Here is a 17123-nt window from a genome sequence, read left to right as displayed (position 1 = left end):
CTTTTGTTATTTATCTAAGAATATTCAATGATCGGTTACTTTGTGCTTCAAATTGAGAATCACTTTTTCCTTTTCATTTAGGGTATTTTTATTGAACTTTTATTTACGGTTTTATATGTTAAAACAAGTATTAGTGACCTTTCAGATTCCAAGGAGCTGGGGCCGTTTAGATCGGAAAAAAAATGAAGAGTGGTTAATATTATATATTCATTTAAAATATTTATATTTTGGTCACTTTTCATCTTCGGATTAAGAGTCTGGAATTGCATGGGAAATAAAATTTTGTCTAAAATAAAAAAAAAAAAAAAAAAATATATATATATATATATATATATTTAAGCTTCCAAAAAATGCAGTTTTGGACTTTCTTTTAGAGAAAATGTCAAAAAAAGTGTTTTTAAGTTTTTTTAACCAAACAAGTCTTAATTGGCAAGTGCTAAAAACACTTTTTAAACTTCTTAACACAATTACAAACAAGCTCAAGAACATGTTTGTGATTGCTTTGGAAAATAAAAGCTCCATTTTTAAGCTTTTCTCAAAAGTAAGTTTTACCCATTTTTAGAGTAAAAAAGTCAAAGAAGTAATTTTGAGATTTTTTTACTGAATCGACTAGCTTTTTGTTTAGCACAACTTTTTAGGTACTAAAAATACATTTTAAGCTACATTCAAACATGCTCTAAATATTTTTCATATGTTGAAACTTCAAAAAGATTAAAATTTTATTTTACTATGTTTCTAAAAAATAAGAAACATACTTTTTTTCAAAATTATTGGCAAACAACTTATTTATACATATAACACTTTTTAAAAAACATTTTACACCTTCTTGGAAGAATATTTACAAAACATGTGCTTAACTTTTGCAGAGGTAGGAGTTAACTTATAATTTAAAAAGAAAAATTAAAATGTTATAAAAATAAAAAATAAAAAAAATAAAAACTAATAAAGGAGAGGAATTAACTTATATCACATTAGAACATATTTTCAAACTAAAAACAAAAAGAAAAAAATTCACATACCCCCTCGAATTGCTATCCAATTAATAATGTCCCTTCAAATTTTTAATTGAAATAATATTCATCAAACTACTAAAAAATTGTTAATGCTGGTCTTTGTTCACAAAAATTAGTGGGTATCGCGGCAGATATACATGATGGTGATTGGTGAGTCTTCCACATGTTTGATGAAATGTTTGAGAAGATGAGCAAGTAGTTAATCTTCCACATATTTGATGAATTGTCGACGTTGGGACCTTCCAACTACCAAGATTAAAGAATGAATTAAAAATATAGATATTTAAATAAAGTAAAGAAAGATTTAGAGAATTGGATGTTTGCTATTTTCAAAAAATGACTATCAAAAATAGAAAAAGTAGACTTTTCTCTTCAAATTTAGCTAAAGTTTAAAGTTGAAGAAGCTCAGTAAAAATGCTTTTACCTTTATAAATTGTGTGCTTAATTGAAGAGACGAAACCTTTTAGTTCAATTATGACCCATACAAGGGAGCATATATGATATGAGTACGTGTTTGTATTGCTATAAATTCGGACAGTAAATATAAGAATTATATTAGATAACTCATCTGTCTTAACAAATAGATAAACTGTTCAAAATTTGTTGGGTTAAATAAGTCTTATAAATACTCTCTTTACATTTAGTGCTCAAATTTATATAATAATAAAGTTATTCTATCCCAAGAGAGAAGATAAAAGTTGCCGAAGCACTAGGTCAAGTTGGTCAACCATATACTAGTGTCCATACAAATGTATGCCACTTTCATGAATTGGATCCCACAATATAAAGTCATAGAAGGGCTGCTGCTATTTTCTGATAAGCCTTTTTCCCTTCTTTTAATGTAAACCCACGTATAGTAGAAATGGGCTTTTAGATTTGTGCACGTTTGATTACCTAAGCAAATTCGGCCAATGCTTCTTCCTTTAACTAACTTGGCCCTTGAAGCTCCTCAAGGAACACGAATTAGCTAGTGAAAATGGCCGGTTGAGTGGAAATCTACAAAAACCCACTTGTGTGCAGAAGATAATAGCTTTTAATGCCTTGACTGTTTAAATTTGCTTTCTTTTTTTTTTTTTGTTTTTTTCCTTCCATTCAATGCGGGAAATGGGGAAAAGGGAAATGTTAATATTTGTGGAGACTGAGACAAACTTCCCTTTTTTCACCACACCATGAATTGTGGGCTTGGCTTTGAAATTTGCACTTATCAGCTTGTCAACTCGGCTTGCTCGAGTGTTAGGTCTGTTAATTGCCAGTGTTTAGCAATAATTAGGATCATTTTCTGTTCAAAAGAATTCATGAGTATCTAATTTTTTATAACATAAAAATAAAATAATAATTTTATCTTTTGTTTGGACAATTTTACATTTTGTTATATGGAACCGTGTTGTTACCGTACACAACAATGATGAATAATATAGATTCAAAAAGAGAGAAATTAAGAGAGTCGAGACATAGATTTAACGTGGTTCGACAATATACATAGATTCACAGAGAGCACGACTGTATTTTACTATTGATGATTTAAGGCTACATCATAACACACACACACACATATATATATATATATATATGAAAACCTTAAACCCTATTTATACAGACATATTTTGGAAATCTCTAAAATACCCCGTATCATACCACGGGAGCATACTCCCACTACTTGGCCATTCACTTGTGTTCTAATATGAGCCAGTAGTTCTAACAAACCAGTTCCTTATAACACGAGTCACGACATAATAATGATGTTATCCCAACCTAGTTGCCTTTGAAAACAAGATAATCTACGTAGAAGCAAAATATATAAATATATGTTTTCACGCACGTTACCATATGGAGCATATATTTTAGGGTATTTGATGAATCCATCTCTTATCATAGATAATGATAAGTAAGTGGGAAATGGGTATGGCCATATCAAGCTGAGCCACTGCTCATCGAGTCTTCCACGTGGCTTCAAATTTCCATATATAGAAACCCCTTCCCCTACAAAGCCCTACTCCTGGCTCTCATCCTCTATACTAAACCATTAATCCCCTCTTGACCATAACCATGTATGAAGCTCAAGCAAGGTGGCGCGGGTGCCTCTCCTCCGCGTTTCGGACCGCCTTAGCCTGCACCATTGTCTGCTGCACCACCCTCTATGGCCCCGCCTTCCTCCAACGCCAAATACCCTTCCCGGCATTTTCCTACGTGACGGCAATCCTCATTGTGAGCACTGATGCAACATTAGGTGACACACTCCGTGGCTGCTGGCTCGCTCTCTACGCCACGGCCCAGATCGCCGGTCCAGCTATCTTGTGCTTGTGGCTTATTGGACCGGCCAGGTTATCTAGCCTGACCACCGCGCTGGCGGTGGCGCTTTGCGCGTTTGTGGTGGTGCTGCCGGAGTCCACTCACTTGGTGGCTAAGCGCATAGCTTTGGGTCAGAGTGTGATTTTGTACGTGATAGCTTTTATCGATGGCGCCGACACTGAGGCTGTCATGCACCCTGTTCATGTCGCAGCCAGCACTGCAGTTGGAGCCTTGGCTTCTCTTCTCGCCTTGTTGCTTCCTTACCCACGGCTAGCCTATTACGAGGTAATTAATTAACCCCACCCAATCAATGCGCATATTCTGGAAATTTAGGGGAAAAATGTGATCATTTTATTTCCACATTTGTTTTTTATATAGTAACTCTATGATCACAATCTTTCAATTTAAGAATAATGATGCAAATTGATGTTTGTGCATGACTAACGTACTTTTGTGCAAATAACATCATTTGAAATAATAATAATAATAAAAAAGTATGGGCACTGTTTGGTAATGCTTTTTAGATAGAGATTTTTTTTTTTTTTTTTTTTGAAAAACTGTTATAGTGTAATATAAAAATAAAGGGGTAACTTCATTCATTTGCAAATACCCCTCTAATGTTTAAAACTTCCTACTTTGGTGTATCGATTTTTTGATTTTTTCCAATTATTCCCATTCTATTAGAGATTGGAGTTAAATCAAACAATAGAAGGGGTAAAAAGACCTTTATACCCCTAATTTTTTTAAAATTTACCCTTATTTGTAAATAAAAAATTATTATTATCATTATTATATTAAAAAAAAAATGTGAGGTGGCCCATGGCGGGTCGCCAAGGTGACCTTCCGGTTGGTCACCAAGTGACCCCTGATGGTCACTTTTTTTTAAACTATATAATAATAATATGACTCGTGGGTCATAAGGCGGGTGAGTTAAATCCACTGGTAAACCCACGGGTCAGGAGTTTTTTTTGTTTAAATTATTTTTTAATAAAAAATGATCGAGGGTATTTTAGGAATTTACCCCTTTAAGATTTAACAAAAAATCCTAACGGATGGAGGTATTTTGAACGAAACAAAAGTTAAATACACTAAAGTGAGATGTTTTAAATATTAGAGGGGTGTTTGCAAAATGCGTATTATTTTGAGAGGTAAAGTGAAGTTACCCCAAAAATAAAAATATTTTTGAGTGTTTTATAAGTATTTGGAAATTGACATGGTAGTCCATAATTTTTTTTTTTTTTTTACAAATTAATGTGAATTGTATCTTTAACGTGGAGTACAAATTTTTTTACAAATTGACATGGTAGTCCATAAGTAGTAAAACATTAAGCAATTATTAAAAATATAACTTGTCAATTTAATTAATTAGTAAGTGACTTAAAAATCATAAACTTTTTGACTTTTAATTATTTCAAACTACCTTCTCAATTAAAAAAAAAACTTAAAAAATTATAATTAATAATAGCACTCAATGGTAAAACTGTTACTCCCAAGTCCCAACGCCACTCTTTTTGGGTCTTTCTTTCGCACAGAACTTTAATCGCAAACAATTTAATTGGCCCGATGGTTTTGTGCTACTACTTTTTATATGAGCTGCACGCAGGCGCCGAAAAAGCAGAAAACCTATCTGGCTTGTTTAATGCGTCAAAGAAACTTAAGGGTATGATTGTGATTACGATTTTAAAAATTATTTTGAAATCGTTAATTTTTAAAATGATGATTTTAGTTTAAATTCGCTCTTTTTCAAATAAACATCATCTAATTCGTTGTTTTTCAACGTTACAACGTCGGCTATAATATGTTTGAAGCGGATTTCTTTTCTTGTGGTGCAGGTGAAACAGAAGCGCAAGCTACTGGCTGAGAATGCAGCAGAGAGGCTAAAGCTCTTTGTGCAAGCATTTTGTGCCAAGGATGGCACATCCGCATTGGCATTAATCTCTCAAGCTAAATCTTGTGGAACAGGAACCAAATTTCTTCAAAGTATCAAAATTCACCAAGTAAGCAACTTCGAAGCGTTGTTACTTTTTCTTTTTCTTTTTTTAATATTATTATTACACAATACCGAGAGATTTGGGTAAGGAGAGAAATGACACTATTGGAGTTGAATAGAAAAAAGAATGAGAAATAAGCAAGACCCACAAAGCTACTCTATCTAGGAAACTACTGAATGAAAGATGTAACGTAGAACTTATAAACTCATTCATCTTTCACTCCTTGGCCGATGTGGGATAGGCCCATTGTAACGCTTCAAAAAATTAATTAACTAGTAATTAACTTCACGGTTCACTTCTCAGTCCAATTCCACAAGGAATAAGACTAAGGGATCTTTACTCCTCAAAAATAGAATACTAAGCAGTAAAAATATTATAATTTCTATCAAATTTATCGTGCTTTCAACATCAATTATTATAAATTTACAACTAGAACATCTACCATGAATCATCACATTAACTGATATTACACTATATATATCATTGTCACAAAAAATCTAGACTATACCTTACTATAAAAGCATATCTCAAACCTCAAAGTCTACATCATCATTCAAAAGTGCTAATTACCATGAACAACTAACTTAATCTCGCAATAAGTCATTAAGTGTCAACATGATTGATATCATTACGCCAACCAATTGCATATGCCTCATCTAAAGGTAGATCAATTATAAAATAAAACATGTTTTCATAGGTGAAAAAGATACAAGTGTAAGTTCACGACTTAGTGAGTAATAATACATATCACGTACAAGAAAGGTTATGTGTGGCTCTGCTCTTGACAGAGAGTGGCCGACAACTCATTTAACTACTTTTAAAGTGGCGAAACCATTTTAGAAACCATAAGGGTGGCCGAACCACTCCACCCCCAACCAAAGGGATAGTTTGGCTACCTTATTTAAGGGTGGCGAAAGCACCTTTATGAGTCTATGACCACTATAGTGATTCAGCTGCCCAAAACAACTAAAAAGGTGGTGTGCGACCACTCCCAAGTCCTGCAGCGGGTGGCTGGCCACCCCTACAACTCAATGATTTTTTTTTTTAATTAATAAAAAACAAATTTAAGGGGTTAAAAGAAACGGTCGGCTTAGAACAAAGATCAAAATTCTCACTTTCAATGAACTCTAACAAACCTTAACACCCCCATTAGCCCATCCAAAGTTCAATTAACCCTAATTAATAATTGGGGTATTACACCCCATCCAACTTATGACTCATTCTCTCATATTCAGCTTGGATAGTGCCATTTCTCCCTTTACCCAAATTCATTGGTATTGTGTAGAAAGAAAAGAAAAAACAACTTGGAAGCGTTACTTATCCTAATTAATGTTTATGCATCCATGCGTATAGATTGGCTCATTTTCCTTTACATGTACATCTAATTCTTTGTAACAGGAAAGCATGCAGTGGGAGAGACTTGCAGTTAAAATTTTCCAACCCTGGCAAAAAAACACAGGAGAAAGACTGCAAGACACAGAGATACTCTTTAGAGGGATGGAGATGGCTTTAACAAGCATCTCTTCATATCCAGTTAAAATGCTGGATGGACAGCTCAAAGATGATTTGCTTCAACTATTCATAAAACAAGCCGAGAGCTTTTTGCCCATTGATCCAGTAAGTACTGTTCCCGAGTCCTGCAGTGCAGAAGATCATCATATAATAAAGTCCCTCCAAAAACTTCAAACCATTCCAATAACCCACCTAGATTTACCCTCATTTTTCTTCTTATTTTGCATGAAATCCATCCATGACAAATCACTCACCAAACCATCTGTTACCAAACCAGACAATGCATGTAAAATCAATGTGTTCTGCTTCAAAGGGATTTGGAGCAGCCGTAGGCTAATGCCAGCATTCAAATGTTCACTTTCCTTGGGCCTTGCAGTACTATTTGGGTTGCTTTATAGCAAGGAAAATGGATATTGGTCAGCACTTCCAGTAGCAATCAGTCTTGCATCAGCCAGGGAGCCAACATTCAAAGTTGCCAACATTAAAGCACAGGGGACTGCCTTAGGAACAGTGTATGGAGTATTGGGTTGCTTTCTTTTCAAAAAGTTCTTGCCAATAAGAATCTTATCTCTTCTTCCTTGGTTCATTCTCACCGATTTTCTCCGGCGTAGCCGAATTTACGGCCAAGCCGGAGGAATTTCTGCAGTCATTGGGGCAGTACTAATACTTGGCAGGAAAAATTTTGGTCCCCCAAGTGAATTTGCTATAGCAAGAATTACAGAGACCTTCATTGGATTGTCATGTTCAATCATTGTTGAACTTATCTTGCAGCCCACTAGAGCTTCAACGCTATCAAAAATTTTACTCTCTAAGAGTCTTGGAACATTGCACACGTGTGTCAACTCAGTAAGCCTTGGAATAGGCAGCAAATTATCCGATTTGGAACAGAGCCAAAAGAGGCTGCAAATCCAAATAAGTGAGCTGGAAAAGCTCATTGAGGAAGCTGATGTGGAACCCAATTTCTGGTTTTTGGCTTTTCATAGTGCCTGCTATGGTAGGCTATTGCAGTCGCAGACAAAAATGGTTGATCTCTTGCATTTTATTGCTCAAATTGTGGGATATATATCTCTCCAACAAGAATCACAAGAGGGTTCTTGGGAGGAGGTTGTCAACAAGCTAAACGACAACATTAAACTTTTCAAGGAAATGGTTGGCTCCTCAATTAAGTGTTCTGAACAAGTCACTTCGATAAAGTCGCTCACATTGCTTGAAAAGGAGCTAGAGAAGAAAAACGTTTCGTGTGATGATGATGATGACCTTGAGTTGGGAAAGTCACAAAACCCAAAAATTGTTTTGGTTTCCAGTTTACATAATGAGAATGGGGTGGAGGAGATAATAGATTCATATCTGCAACATTCTGAAGAACTTCTTGACAAAATCCATGGGGACGATGAAAACGAGCTCAAGTGCCAAGCAGCTCTAAATTTGGCTGCTCTAGGATTTTGCATGAGTAGTTTAGTGAAAGAGACCAGAGAGATTGAGAACGAAATCAAGGAGCTGGTTCAGTGGGAGAATCCTTTGAGCCACATTGACTTAAACGAAATCTCATCTAAAATACATGCTTTACACAAATTATAAATAGTCATGTGCCAATTTGCAAAATTGTATTGAATAAACCTGCAACTGTTTAGAAAAATGTTGATACCGTACCTAATACATAATAATGATGAACAATATAGAATCAAAAAGAGAGATTAATAGAGAGTAGAGACACAGATTTACATAGTTCGGCAATGTACCTACGTCCACTATATTTTACTCTTGATGATTCAGAATTACACTATTACATATATATATATATAGAAAAAACCATAAACCCTACTTGTATAGACGTATTAAGAAAATTCCTAAAATATTCCGTATCGCTCCGTGAACGTCGCTATCGCGGCGTTCACTCCGCTCCCGTTTACTCACATCTTTTTAATAATGTTTTCATATGATATATATTAACTAGTGACTTATTTTAACTTGCATAAGCTTGCCTTTTTAATCCTTTCCCCTTTAGCTTGCTATTCCCATCAATAGGAGGATCCCCACCAAATATACGTCTACTAAAGCTACGTGTAAAGAACAAATGAGATCTCTACCTTTTCAATACATCCTCTGCAACATAAACATAAGATATATATTACCCTACCGTGAATACGTAATGGGATAGATTTTAGGTTATAAGGGAATTTATATTTTTTAGATTTTAAGGAAACTTAAAATTCTTTTTCAAACTCAAGATTTGAGATAAATTCTGCTTAATTTATTAATGAACTTGATATTTTTAAATAGACAATTACAATACATAAGACTAAAGTAGAATAAACTACTCTAATAATAATACTTATCTCTAATATTTAAATTTCAATCCTTACTTCTAATATTATGGATAATATTATCTATAAAGATAACATATTATCCTTAGGTATTTTAATCTTAAAATACCTTTGTTATTAGACCCCTAACAAAACCCTAATTCATGGGATGCACCAATTTAGTTTATCCAAAATTTTCTATATACAGTTTAGACTCCGTAGTAATAAAATGAGTAATGATATAAGTCTTCTTAGAGTCTTCTTAGTATCATTTCAAATATGATATGACTTTTAAAATCACTAATAGATCAAAAGTTAATAAATCACATCTCAAATTTAACCGTAATTTTAAAAGCAACATCACATTTGTGATGACTCTAGAAGACTTGTAGGATTACATAACAACGTTGTCTCTTGTAGAAGTATCGTCTACGCACCAAATTGGCAAATTGTAAGTACACGTGGCAGAACCCCAGATACGTAGAGCGTATAAAGACAACTCATGCATGAGCATCAAATTGTGTCTTTCTGCTGCTGAACAAAGTTGAAAGGAACCTCCTTCCCACTACCTGGACGATACCAAAGCATATGTCTTCTAAGCTCTCTTTAATCCTTCAACATTCCTTAATTATCGCTATCTAATCCCCCCAAACAAACTTTACCACCTAAAATCCCACTGACTCTCTTCGTTTGCTAATCCCAAAACCTCATTAAATTAGGTAATTAACAATTGAGATGAAAATTTTAGAATTTAAATTTTATTTGATTGGCACGTTTTTTGTTTTGTTTTGTTTTTATAGTTTGGTGTGATTTCTGTTTATGTTATTGTTATCGAGGAGCCATCATAATGACTACAAAACTTTGCGTGAATTTGAAGGATTTGGATTTGATTTTTTTTTTTTTTTTTTTATAATTTATAATTTGGTGGGAGAAAGTTTCGGTTTTTAAATTGGTTTTGTGCTATAAATATGTGTCTCTGATCGTGAGTTTTTTGTGGATCAGAAGGGTAATCAGGGTTTGTGGTGCTCTTCCTCTGAACAATCTTTTTGGTCAGCATCTCTATCTCTTTCTCTCCTCTGAACCCGAATTGAAAATTCTCTGTTAATTTTGTAGAATTTTTTTTTTTTGTCTGAACCTTTCTCTGTGTACCTACTCTGTGAAAATTCGAATACATATATAATTACAGTGTTTGATTGAGTGGGAAATTGTGGTAGGCGTCGAGTATAGGAGGAGATCTGAGAGCAATGGCCCAGAACACTTCGAACGGTGAGCACCAAATCACAACTAAGCCGCCTCCATTGCCATCTCCATTGCGATTTTCCAAGTTTTTTCAGGTAAAAGTATTTTCTTTTTCTTTTTCTTTATCTGGGTTTATGCAAATTTGATGTGTACAGCTATTGATTACTATGGTATGCCTTATGGTGATTGCTTTTATTATGTGATTGTGATATTTCTGCATCTGGGTAGTTGACTTTGCTTGTTTGCATTTATTGGTTACAACTTATTTGTTGTTAAATTTATTATTATTATTATTTTTTTCTCACCTTCAACTTCTGCGCATGCTATGCTGCATTTGCTTTATCAAATATTGGTTTAATTGGGTTCTAGAAGTTGCATTGCTTTTGCCATCTTTTTGTACAACTGGATCTACTGAATAGGTCGGTAAATATTTGGTTGATTTATGTTTTTGGGATAAAAGTACTCGCATTTAGCAGGGCATAGGTTATATAGTTTCACAAACTGTGGGGCGTAGAGTTTAGAAGGGATACTGTAGGTAATTGTGGAGGATAGATATTGATACTCACTATCTTGTAGAGCCTAGGTTTGATCCGATCCTGCATGCCCAAAATGAAACAAATCCCATAATCCTGATCGTCTTATGTAATGAATCTCGTAGAAAGGATTCCCAAGGATGGAAGATCTTATATTTCGATTAAAATACAGCCTTACATCTGTTAAAACCGAGAGATCGGGTCTATCTTGTAACTATCTCTTTTAAAGTATTAGATGGATTGTAATATGCCCTTTTCTTTTTGGGTTTCAACACTAGATATGTGTTTATTACATTGTTTGGTTTGGAATTCTCTTCTTTCTCTACGTTGCAGAAGAATGTTTAAAGCTGTACATAATCAGCTAGTATACCTACATCATCATCTACTTGCTTTTTTCATTCTAATCATTTAATCAATTGATCTGCTATTGAATTATTGCTTTCATTGTTGACTACAGTCAAATATGAGGATTTTGGTCACTGGAGGAGCTGGATTCATCGGCTCTCACTTAGTTGATAAATTGATGGAAAATGAAAAAAATGAGGTTAGTGTCTTTTCTTATGTTATCTGGTCTCTTTTTTTGTGTTTATTCATGATGAAAAGATTTGGTGTAAAAGGGACAATTACTTAGAAATTAGCACCTATGTGTGGAAGATAAGCATTCTACCTATACTGAGACACCAATGCCAACATGGAGTATAGCTACTGACTTCATGTGAATCGCATAAAACAATTATGATGACTATGTTCCACATATCTTTTCTACTCAGGTGATTGTTGCTGATAACTACTTCACTGGATCAAAGGACAATCTTAGAAAATGGATTGGTCATCCGAGATTCGAGCTTATTCGTCACGGTACTTAAAACTTAGTTTTTTCCAGTTGTTCACAATTCAAAGTATTTGGATGGAAAATGCTGTGATACTAAATTATTCCTTGTTAACACTTAACATGCTAAGTCCTGTTTGTTTAATGGCTTTGGACTCAGTTACCGTCCAAATACAATCTTGCCAGCATATGCTTATTCTTTCAAATTGCTGTTGTAATTAACATTTGAGCTTCCAAATCGAGCTTGTATATTGTCCATTGTTTTTAACTCAAGATATGCTGAAATAATACATCGTTATGCCATGACCAGTTGGCTAAATATGTTTAGGATTTCTTTTGACTGTCCATGCAGTAATTTCCGATCACAAAGAGGCATTTTAATGTGAATTTAGTTTATTAATGGAAAAATATGAAATTTTATTAATAGAATGAATGCACATTATCATTATGATTGTATTTCGTCCTGAAATGATGTGCTTTGTTAAATTTACATTGGAGTACTTTCCTGTTCCCTGTAATTTGTTTTGCAAATTCACGGGTTATTTTGGATGAATATAAAATATGTTGTTTTTCTTTTTTCTTTGTTTAATAGATGTTACTGAGCCATTGTTGGTCGAGGTTGATCAGATTTACCATCTTGCATGCCCGGCTTCTCCAATTTTCTACAAATACAATCCTGTCAAGGTGTGTATTATATATGCTTAAATCTTATATATAAATATGTTATGTAATCAGTGGTTTAGCATGTATACTTCTTCTCGGCTTCCAGTCAAGCAGGGGCGGACCTGCGTTGCCCCCCCCAGAAAGTTTTAAAATCCCTCTTCTTGGGTATGTTTGTATGAGGCACCCCTATCCCACCCACCCACCCACCCACCCACCCACCCCCCACCCAAAAGCCACCCACAAGAATCAAACCCCGGTATCATATAGAGCTGCAACAAATTCATCCATTTTTGGGCATCTGATAGCTCATAGGAACTGCCCAGAGACATGTACAAGACAGAATCTTTTGGTTGGATGTCCAACCATTTTAGATAGTCACGGCCACTTCAAGTTTCAAGTAACAAATGGTAGGGCCAATAGTGTACACAGGAAAAGGGAATATTGGACCCCCCCCCCCCCCCCAAAAAAAAAAAAACTCCTAGTTCTGCCCCTACGGTCAAGGAAGTCCAATAGTGTCCGTTCCCCTGGATATCTGATGTGTTCAACACAATCACTTGCTGGAATGTTCATCTCCCCTTGATGTCCTATTTTTCACTGAAGTCTGTCACCATCAACTTCATTTCAATAGAGCCTAATTGGATTTACATAATTACATCCAATCCCCATTTAGTAATTACAGTACCATGAATTGGGGAACTTGAACCATTGTCAACAATCCTTAGATTGGCATATGGACAATTAAGCTTACTACTGTTAACCACATAGTCCTTTCCAGAAGGACAAAATTCCTTGCTGTAATGAGGTCTACTCTGAATCTCATTTGGTTTGGTGGTTGGAGAAATAAAAAATTTTGGTTGGCTTTTTTTATGACAATTATTCTGGCCACATTGTTGTAACTAGGACAATGTTGTTTAGCCTCGGTACATACAAACAGTGGCCGATAAAGCCTAGGTTTTCATGAGCTAAACACTGCTTTATTGCATTATCTTCTTAGATTTTTCATATTTGTTCATTTTTTAGATTTTTTAACCAAAACAAAAAATCTAAAAATTGTGAAGAATCCTGGATGTTGTAAAACTAACCAGCACTTTTTATACTTTAACAGACTATAAAGACAAATGTAATTGGCACACTCAACATGCTGGGACTTGCCAAGCGAGTTGGAGCCAGGTTTGGGGATTTGATTTTATATTTATTTATAGTTATTACTTTGAGTGGTGTAATCAACAGGCTATACTCATAGTACGGTTGAACAGAATTTTGCTTACCTCAACTTCAGAGGTATATGGAGATCCTCTTGTGCATCCGCAGCCAGAGAGCTACTGGGGAAATGTTAACCCAATTGGTAGGTGTTCCTCTTTAACTGAGCCTGTGACCTTTTGCCTAATCTGTTAAGATGATTACTGTTTGTCTGATTATATTCTATATCCAGTGGGGATATATCTTCACTGAGGAAAGTAGAAAGACTATCATTGTCTTAACTCTCAATAATAGCTTTTACATTTGACGTTTGCCATTTGATTTACATGTATAAAATGCAATCATTTTTTGAGGACTTATAGCAGTAGTGGACACAATGGACTTATTTCCTTGATTAATATTAAAAGCCATGATTTACCATGCAAAACAGTTCACACTCACACATTTTTGGTCTGCTGGCTCATAATCACGATTTACATGGCAAATAAATTTTAGTTTCTCAATGTGGAAAAGACATGATATATATACTTTGGTAACAAGTTTTTATTTTTAACCTTTCTCTATCATCTCAAACATATCATACTGGTTTTGGATGCTTTTAAATGAGCCTGCGTCCGTAAACAATCTTATCATTATATTTTTGGGGTCTCTATGTTGAACACTGTGTACATGCCAAACACCACATAACTTGGTTTATTCCTTGTAATTCTGTTGTATATATCAAAAGGCATAATATATTACTCCTTTTATTCTGTATACAAGTAACAGACACTCTTTTTCTCTCTAATAATTTAATAAGAACATACTCTCACCACAAAATTCATTTTTTGAACTATAGGAGTTCGGAGCTGCTATGATGAGGGGAAGCGTGTAGCTGAGACTTTGATGTTTGATTATCATAGGCAGCATGGGATACGTAAATGCCTAGCTTCCTTGCAATTTCGTTTCCTGATTTTCTTAGTAAAAGTTAACGAAAGTATTCCAGTTGCAAATTCTTTTGATGTATTTAATTTCCCATTATATTTTTCAACAGAAATTCGCATTGCTAGAATCTTTAACACATACGGGCCACGCATGAATATAGACGATGGGCGTGTGGTCAGCAATTTCATAGCTCAAGCGCTTCGGTAAGTCCTTGTGCTGTTTCATTGGTGGATACATATCTCTCTTATGGAGGCCTTACAAAAGTCCAAAGTAATGTGTTTGATGTGCATTCATATCAACAAATATACCAATTCCAAAAAGGTTTTTATCTGTTACATTGTATTCTAAAAATTGGTTCATATGAACCTCGACTTAGTGGAATAGTTAAAACCTTTCTTTCTTCACTCATCTAATGATGTTGAGCTGTAAACGTTTACTCTCTGTTTCGCGCTTTGCAGTGACGAACCCTTGACGGTCCAACTTCCCGGAACCCAAACTCGCAGTTTTTGTTATGTTTCTGACATGGTATGGAAGTTTTATAATTTGTTTTGTACTCTGCTATCATTCATGAATGTGTATTGGGTTATCAGGCAATAATTATTGTTTGAAATGTTTTAGGTTGATGGCCTCATTCGTCTAATGGAAGGAGAGCACACTGGGCCGATCAACATTGGAAACCCAGGTTATCTGACAAATTGTGATTTGCATATGTAGAGACATCCAGGTCCCTAATGTTGTAATTAGTTATATGCATTTACTTACCCAGGTAGTTCTTGTACATTTTCAGGTGAATTTACCATGCTTGAACTTGCCGAGACAGTGAAGGAGGTCAGTTTCTCTTTGCTATTGTTTTTTACCTTATGCAACTCTGATATGTGATGTTTTAAGTATTGTTGAGAATCATGCATTTATTAAGAGATTTTGTGGAAGTAGTTTGGCTGCTCGTGGTATGTTTGAAGTCTTAGACTTGTGGAGTTGTTCCTCTGTATATTAAACTAAGAACATGTTTGGGATTGTGTTTGAGAAATAGAGCTTTTAAATCAAAAAGCACTTTTTGGCAAAAGCTTCATTTTTAAGTTTTTGCCGAAAGTGTGTTTTGGCCATTTTTAGGTTTTTTGGATTTTTAAAAGCACTTTCAATTTTTTTTACCAAACGGATACTTTTTGTTCAAACGGACTTTTTGAGTGTTAAATTTATCGGCCTCTCAAACACACACCCAAACAAGCCCTAAATGGCTTAGGTGAAAGTTTCAATACTACAGCCTTGTTCAAAGTCTTAGTTTGGACTTGTGCTTGAAATAGAGGGACAAAAATGAGTGCCTTTGGAGGTGATATCTCTCTTTAGAGAGCTAGTCAAAGATGAAAATTTATGCAATCTTTGGAGATGAAAAGGTTTTTTTTCCCCCTTTTCCTGAGAGTTTGAATTTTTGAAAGAAAGAACAGAAGATTCAAAGTCCAAGAGAATTGAGAATAGAAAACCCTCTTTCTTTCTTTTTTGGTAGGCTAATCCATTTAGCCTTCAAATTTTTGAAGTTAGGCTATTTTCTATTTTTAATGAACAAGTTAGGTCAACCCGGTCTATAAAATTAAGCATATGAGAAGTGCATGCTTTTTTAATAGACTTTCTTCAAACCCTATTAATGCCAATATGTTTTTCGCATACTCCAGGAACACATGACAATTTTATAAAGTGGGTTGGAGGAAAAAACTTTGTACGGTCTTTGGGAAATTAGACAATTTTAGTAAAATCTAAAAACATTTTTCAGTGCTTTGGTAGGGTAAATAAACATTTTTAGTAAAAAATTCACTTTTGAAATGAAAGTAGTTAAAAAATATAATCGATCATCAATGCTGACTGTGTGTGTGGTTTTGCAGCTTATTAATCCTAAGGTCGAGATAAAGAAGGTGGACAATACCCCTGACGATCCACGACAAAGGAAACCTGACATCACAAAGGCTACAGAACTGCTGGGATGGGAGCCAAAAGTGAAGCTGAGGGATGGCCTCCCCCTCATGGAGGAGGATTTCCGCCAGAGGCTTGGAGTGGCCAAAAAGAACTGAATCTGCCGCCTGAAAAATATTGATAGATATCTGCTCAGGGGGTGAACTTTTGCATCAAACATGAGAGAGTGCTTCAGAATACAACATCATCAATGATTCTTGTTTGCCTTTTCTACTTCTTCCCCTTGTGTTTTTGTACAAAATAAGTGGTGGCGACTGTTGTCTTTTGCTTTTTGTTTTTTGTTTTTTGTTTTTTTCTCATTTTTTTCCTTTAGTGAATTATCAACATTGAGAAACTAAGGAATCTCCTTAAACTTGGCAATCGCCACCTTTTTTTATAGATGAGATGACCGAAGGTTGTTCTTTGGTTTGGTTGAGTCAATATTCTTGTCACCCCAATTTTGTGTTACAATGAATAATAAAGGCATATTTGCTGTAGAAAACGGGTCTTCAAGTTATTTTACTCTCTTTTAAAATATTTTTTTAAAAAAAACTTGGTTGCCTTTGGACTTTAATTAATTGTATATGTGTTATGAAGTTGGTTTTTTCCATTTCTACTAGAAATGGAGAAGATCTTGTTCTCACCTATGTATGGGGGGAGGGGGGTTTCGGATCCATCCTACCACA

The 17123-nt window shown here is 34.8% G+C and overlaps 2 protein-coding genes across 3 annotated transcripts; both read left to right on the top strand.

The window, feature by feature from the left end:
* The first annotated feature begins 3059 nt into the window (after positions 1 to 3059).
* Positions 3060 to 8383, top strand: LOC132163062 (P-hydroxybenzoic acid efflux pump subunit). Its single transcript, XM_059573262.2, has 3 exons — positions 3060 to 3587; positions 5135 to 5299; positions 6692 to 8383. The coding sequence occupies exons 1-3, from the start codon at positions 3060 to 3062 to the stop codon at positions 8381 to 8383; spliced, it is 2385 nt and encodes a 794-aa protein (XP_059429245.2).
* Positions 8384 to 9647: 1264 nt separating this feature from the next.
* LOC132163701 (UDP-glucuronic acid decarboxylase 6) lies at positions 9648 to 16878 on the top strand. 2 transcript variants are annotated; one of them, XM_059574068.2, is made up of 14 exons: positions 9648 to 9827; positions 10111 to 10157; positions 10323 to 10442; positions 11338 to 11424; positions 11651 to 11738; positions 12302 to 12393; positions 13478 to 13542; positions 13629 to 13717; positions 14411 to 14488; positions 14606 to 14699; positions 14955 to 15021; positions 15115 to 15178; positions 15284 to 15324; positions 16371 to 16878. In XM_059574068.2, exons 3-14 carry the CDS (start codon positions 10353 to 10355, stop codon positions 16554 to 16556), a joined length of 1041 nt encoding a protein of 346 aa, XP_059430051.1. In that variant the 5' UTR covers positions 9648 to 9827; positions 10111 to 10157; positions 10323 to 10352; the 3' UTR covers positions 16557 to 16878. The 2 variants fall into 2 exon arrangements, with proteins under 2 accessions (XP_059430051.1, XP_059430052.1); XM_059574069.2 differs by lacking the exon at positions 10111 to 10157.
* The last annotated feature ends 245 nt before the right edge of the window (positions 16879 to 17123 follow it).

This window comes from Corylus avellana, chromosome 8, assembly GCF_965113065.1.
Source record: "Corylus avellana chromosome 8, dhCorAvel1.hap1.2, whole genome shotgun sequence".
Taxonomy (NCBI): domain Eukaryota; kingdom Viridiplantae; phylum Streptophyta; class Magnoliopsida; order Fagales; family Betulaceae; genus Corylus; species Corylus avellana.
The sequence above is the reverse complement of the archived record's forward strand: the minus strand, read 5'-3'. Positions and strand labels throughout refer to the sequence as shown.

Excerpts from the sequence above, each read along its gene's own strand:
- LOC132163062 (XM_059573262.2), top strand. The coding sequence starts at position 3,060 with ATGTATGAAGCTCAAGCAAGGTGGCGCGGGTGCCTCTCCTCCGCGTTT. Across the intron at positions 3,588-5,134 it reads CACGGCTAGCCTATTACGAG|GTGAAACAGAAGCGCAAGCT; the intron begins GTAATTAATTAA and ends CTTGTGGTGCAG. Across the intron at positions 5,300-6,691 it reads AAAGTATCAAAATTCACCAA|GAAAGCATGCAGTGGGAGAG; the intron begins GTAAGCAACTTC and ends TCTTTGTAACAG.
- LOC132163701 (XM_059574069.2), top strand. The coding sequence starts at position 10,353 with ATGGCCCAGAACACTTCGAACGGTGAGCACCAAATCACAACTAAGCCG. Across the intron at positions 11,739-12,301 it reads ATTCGAGCTTATTCGTCACG|ATGTTACTGAGCCATTGTTG; the intron begins GTACTTAAAACT and ends TTTGTTTAATAG. Across the intron at positions 15,022-15,114 it reads TTTGTTATGTTTCTGACATG|GTTGATGGCCTCATTCGTCT; the intron begins GTATGGAAGTTT and ends GAAATGTTTTAG.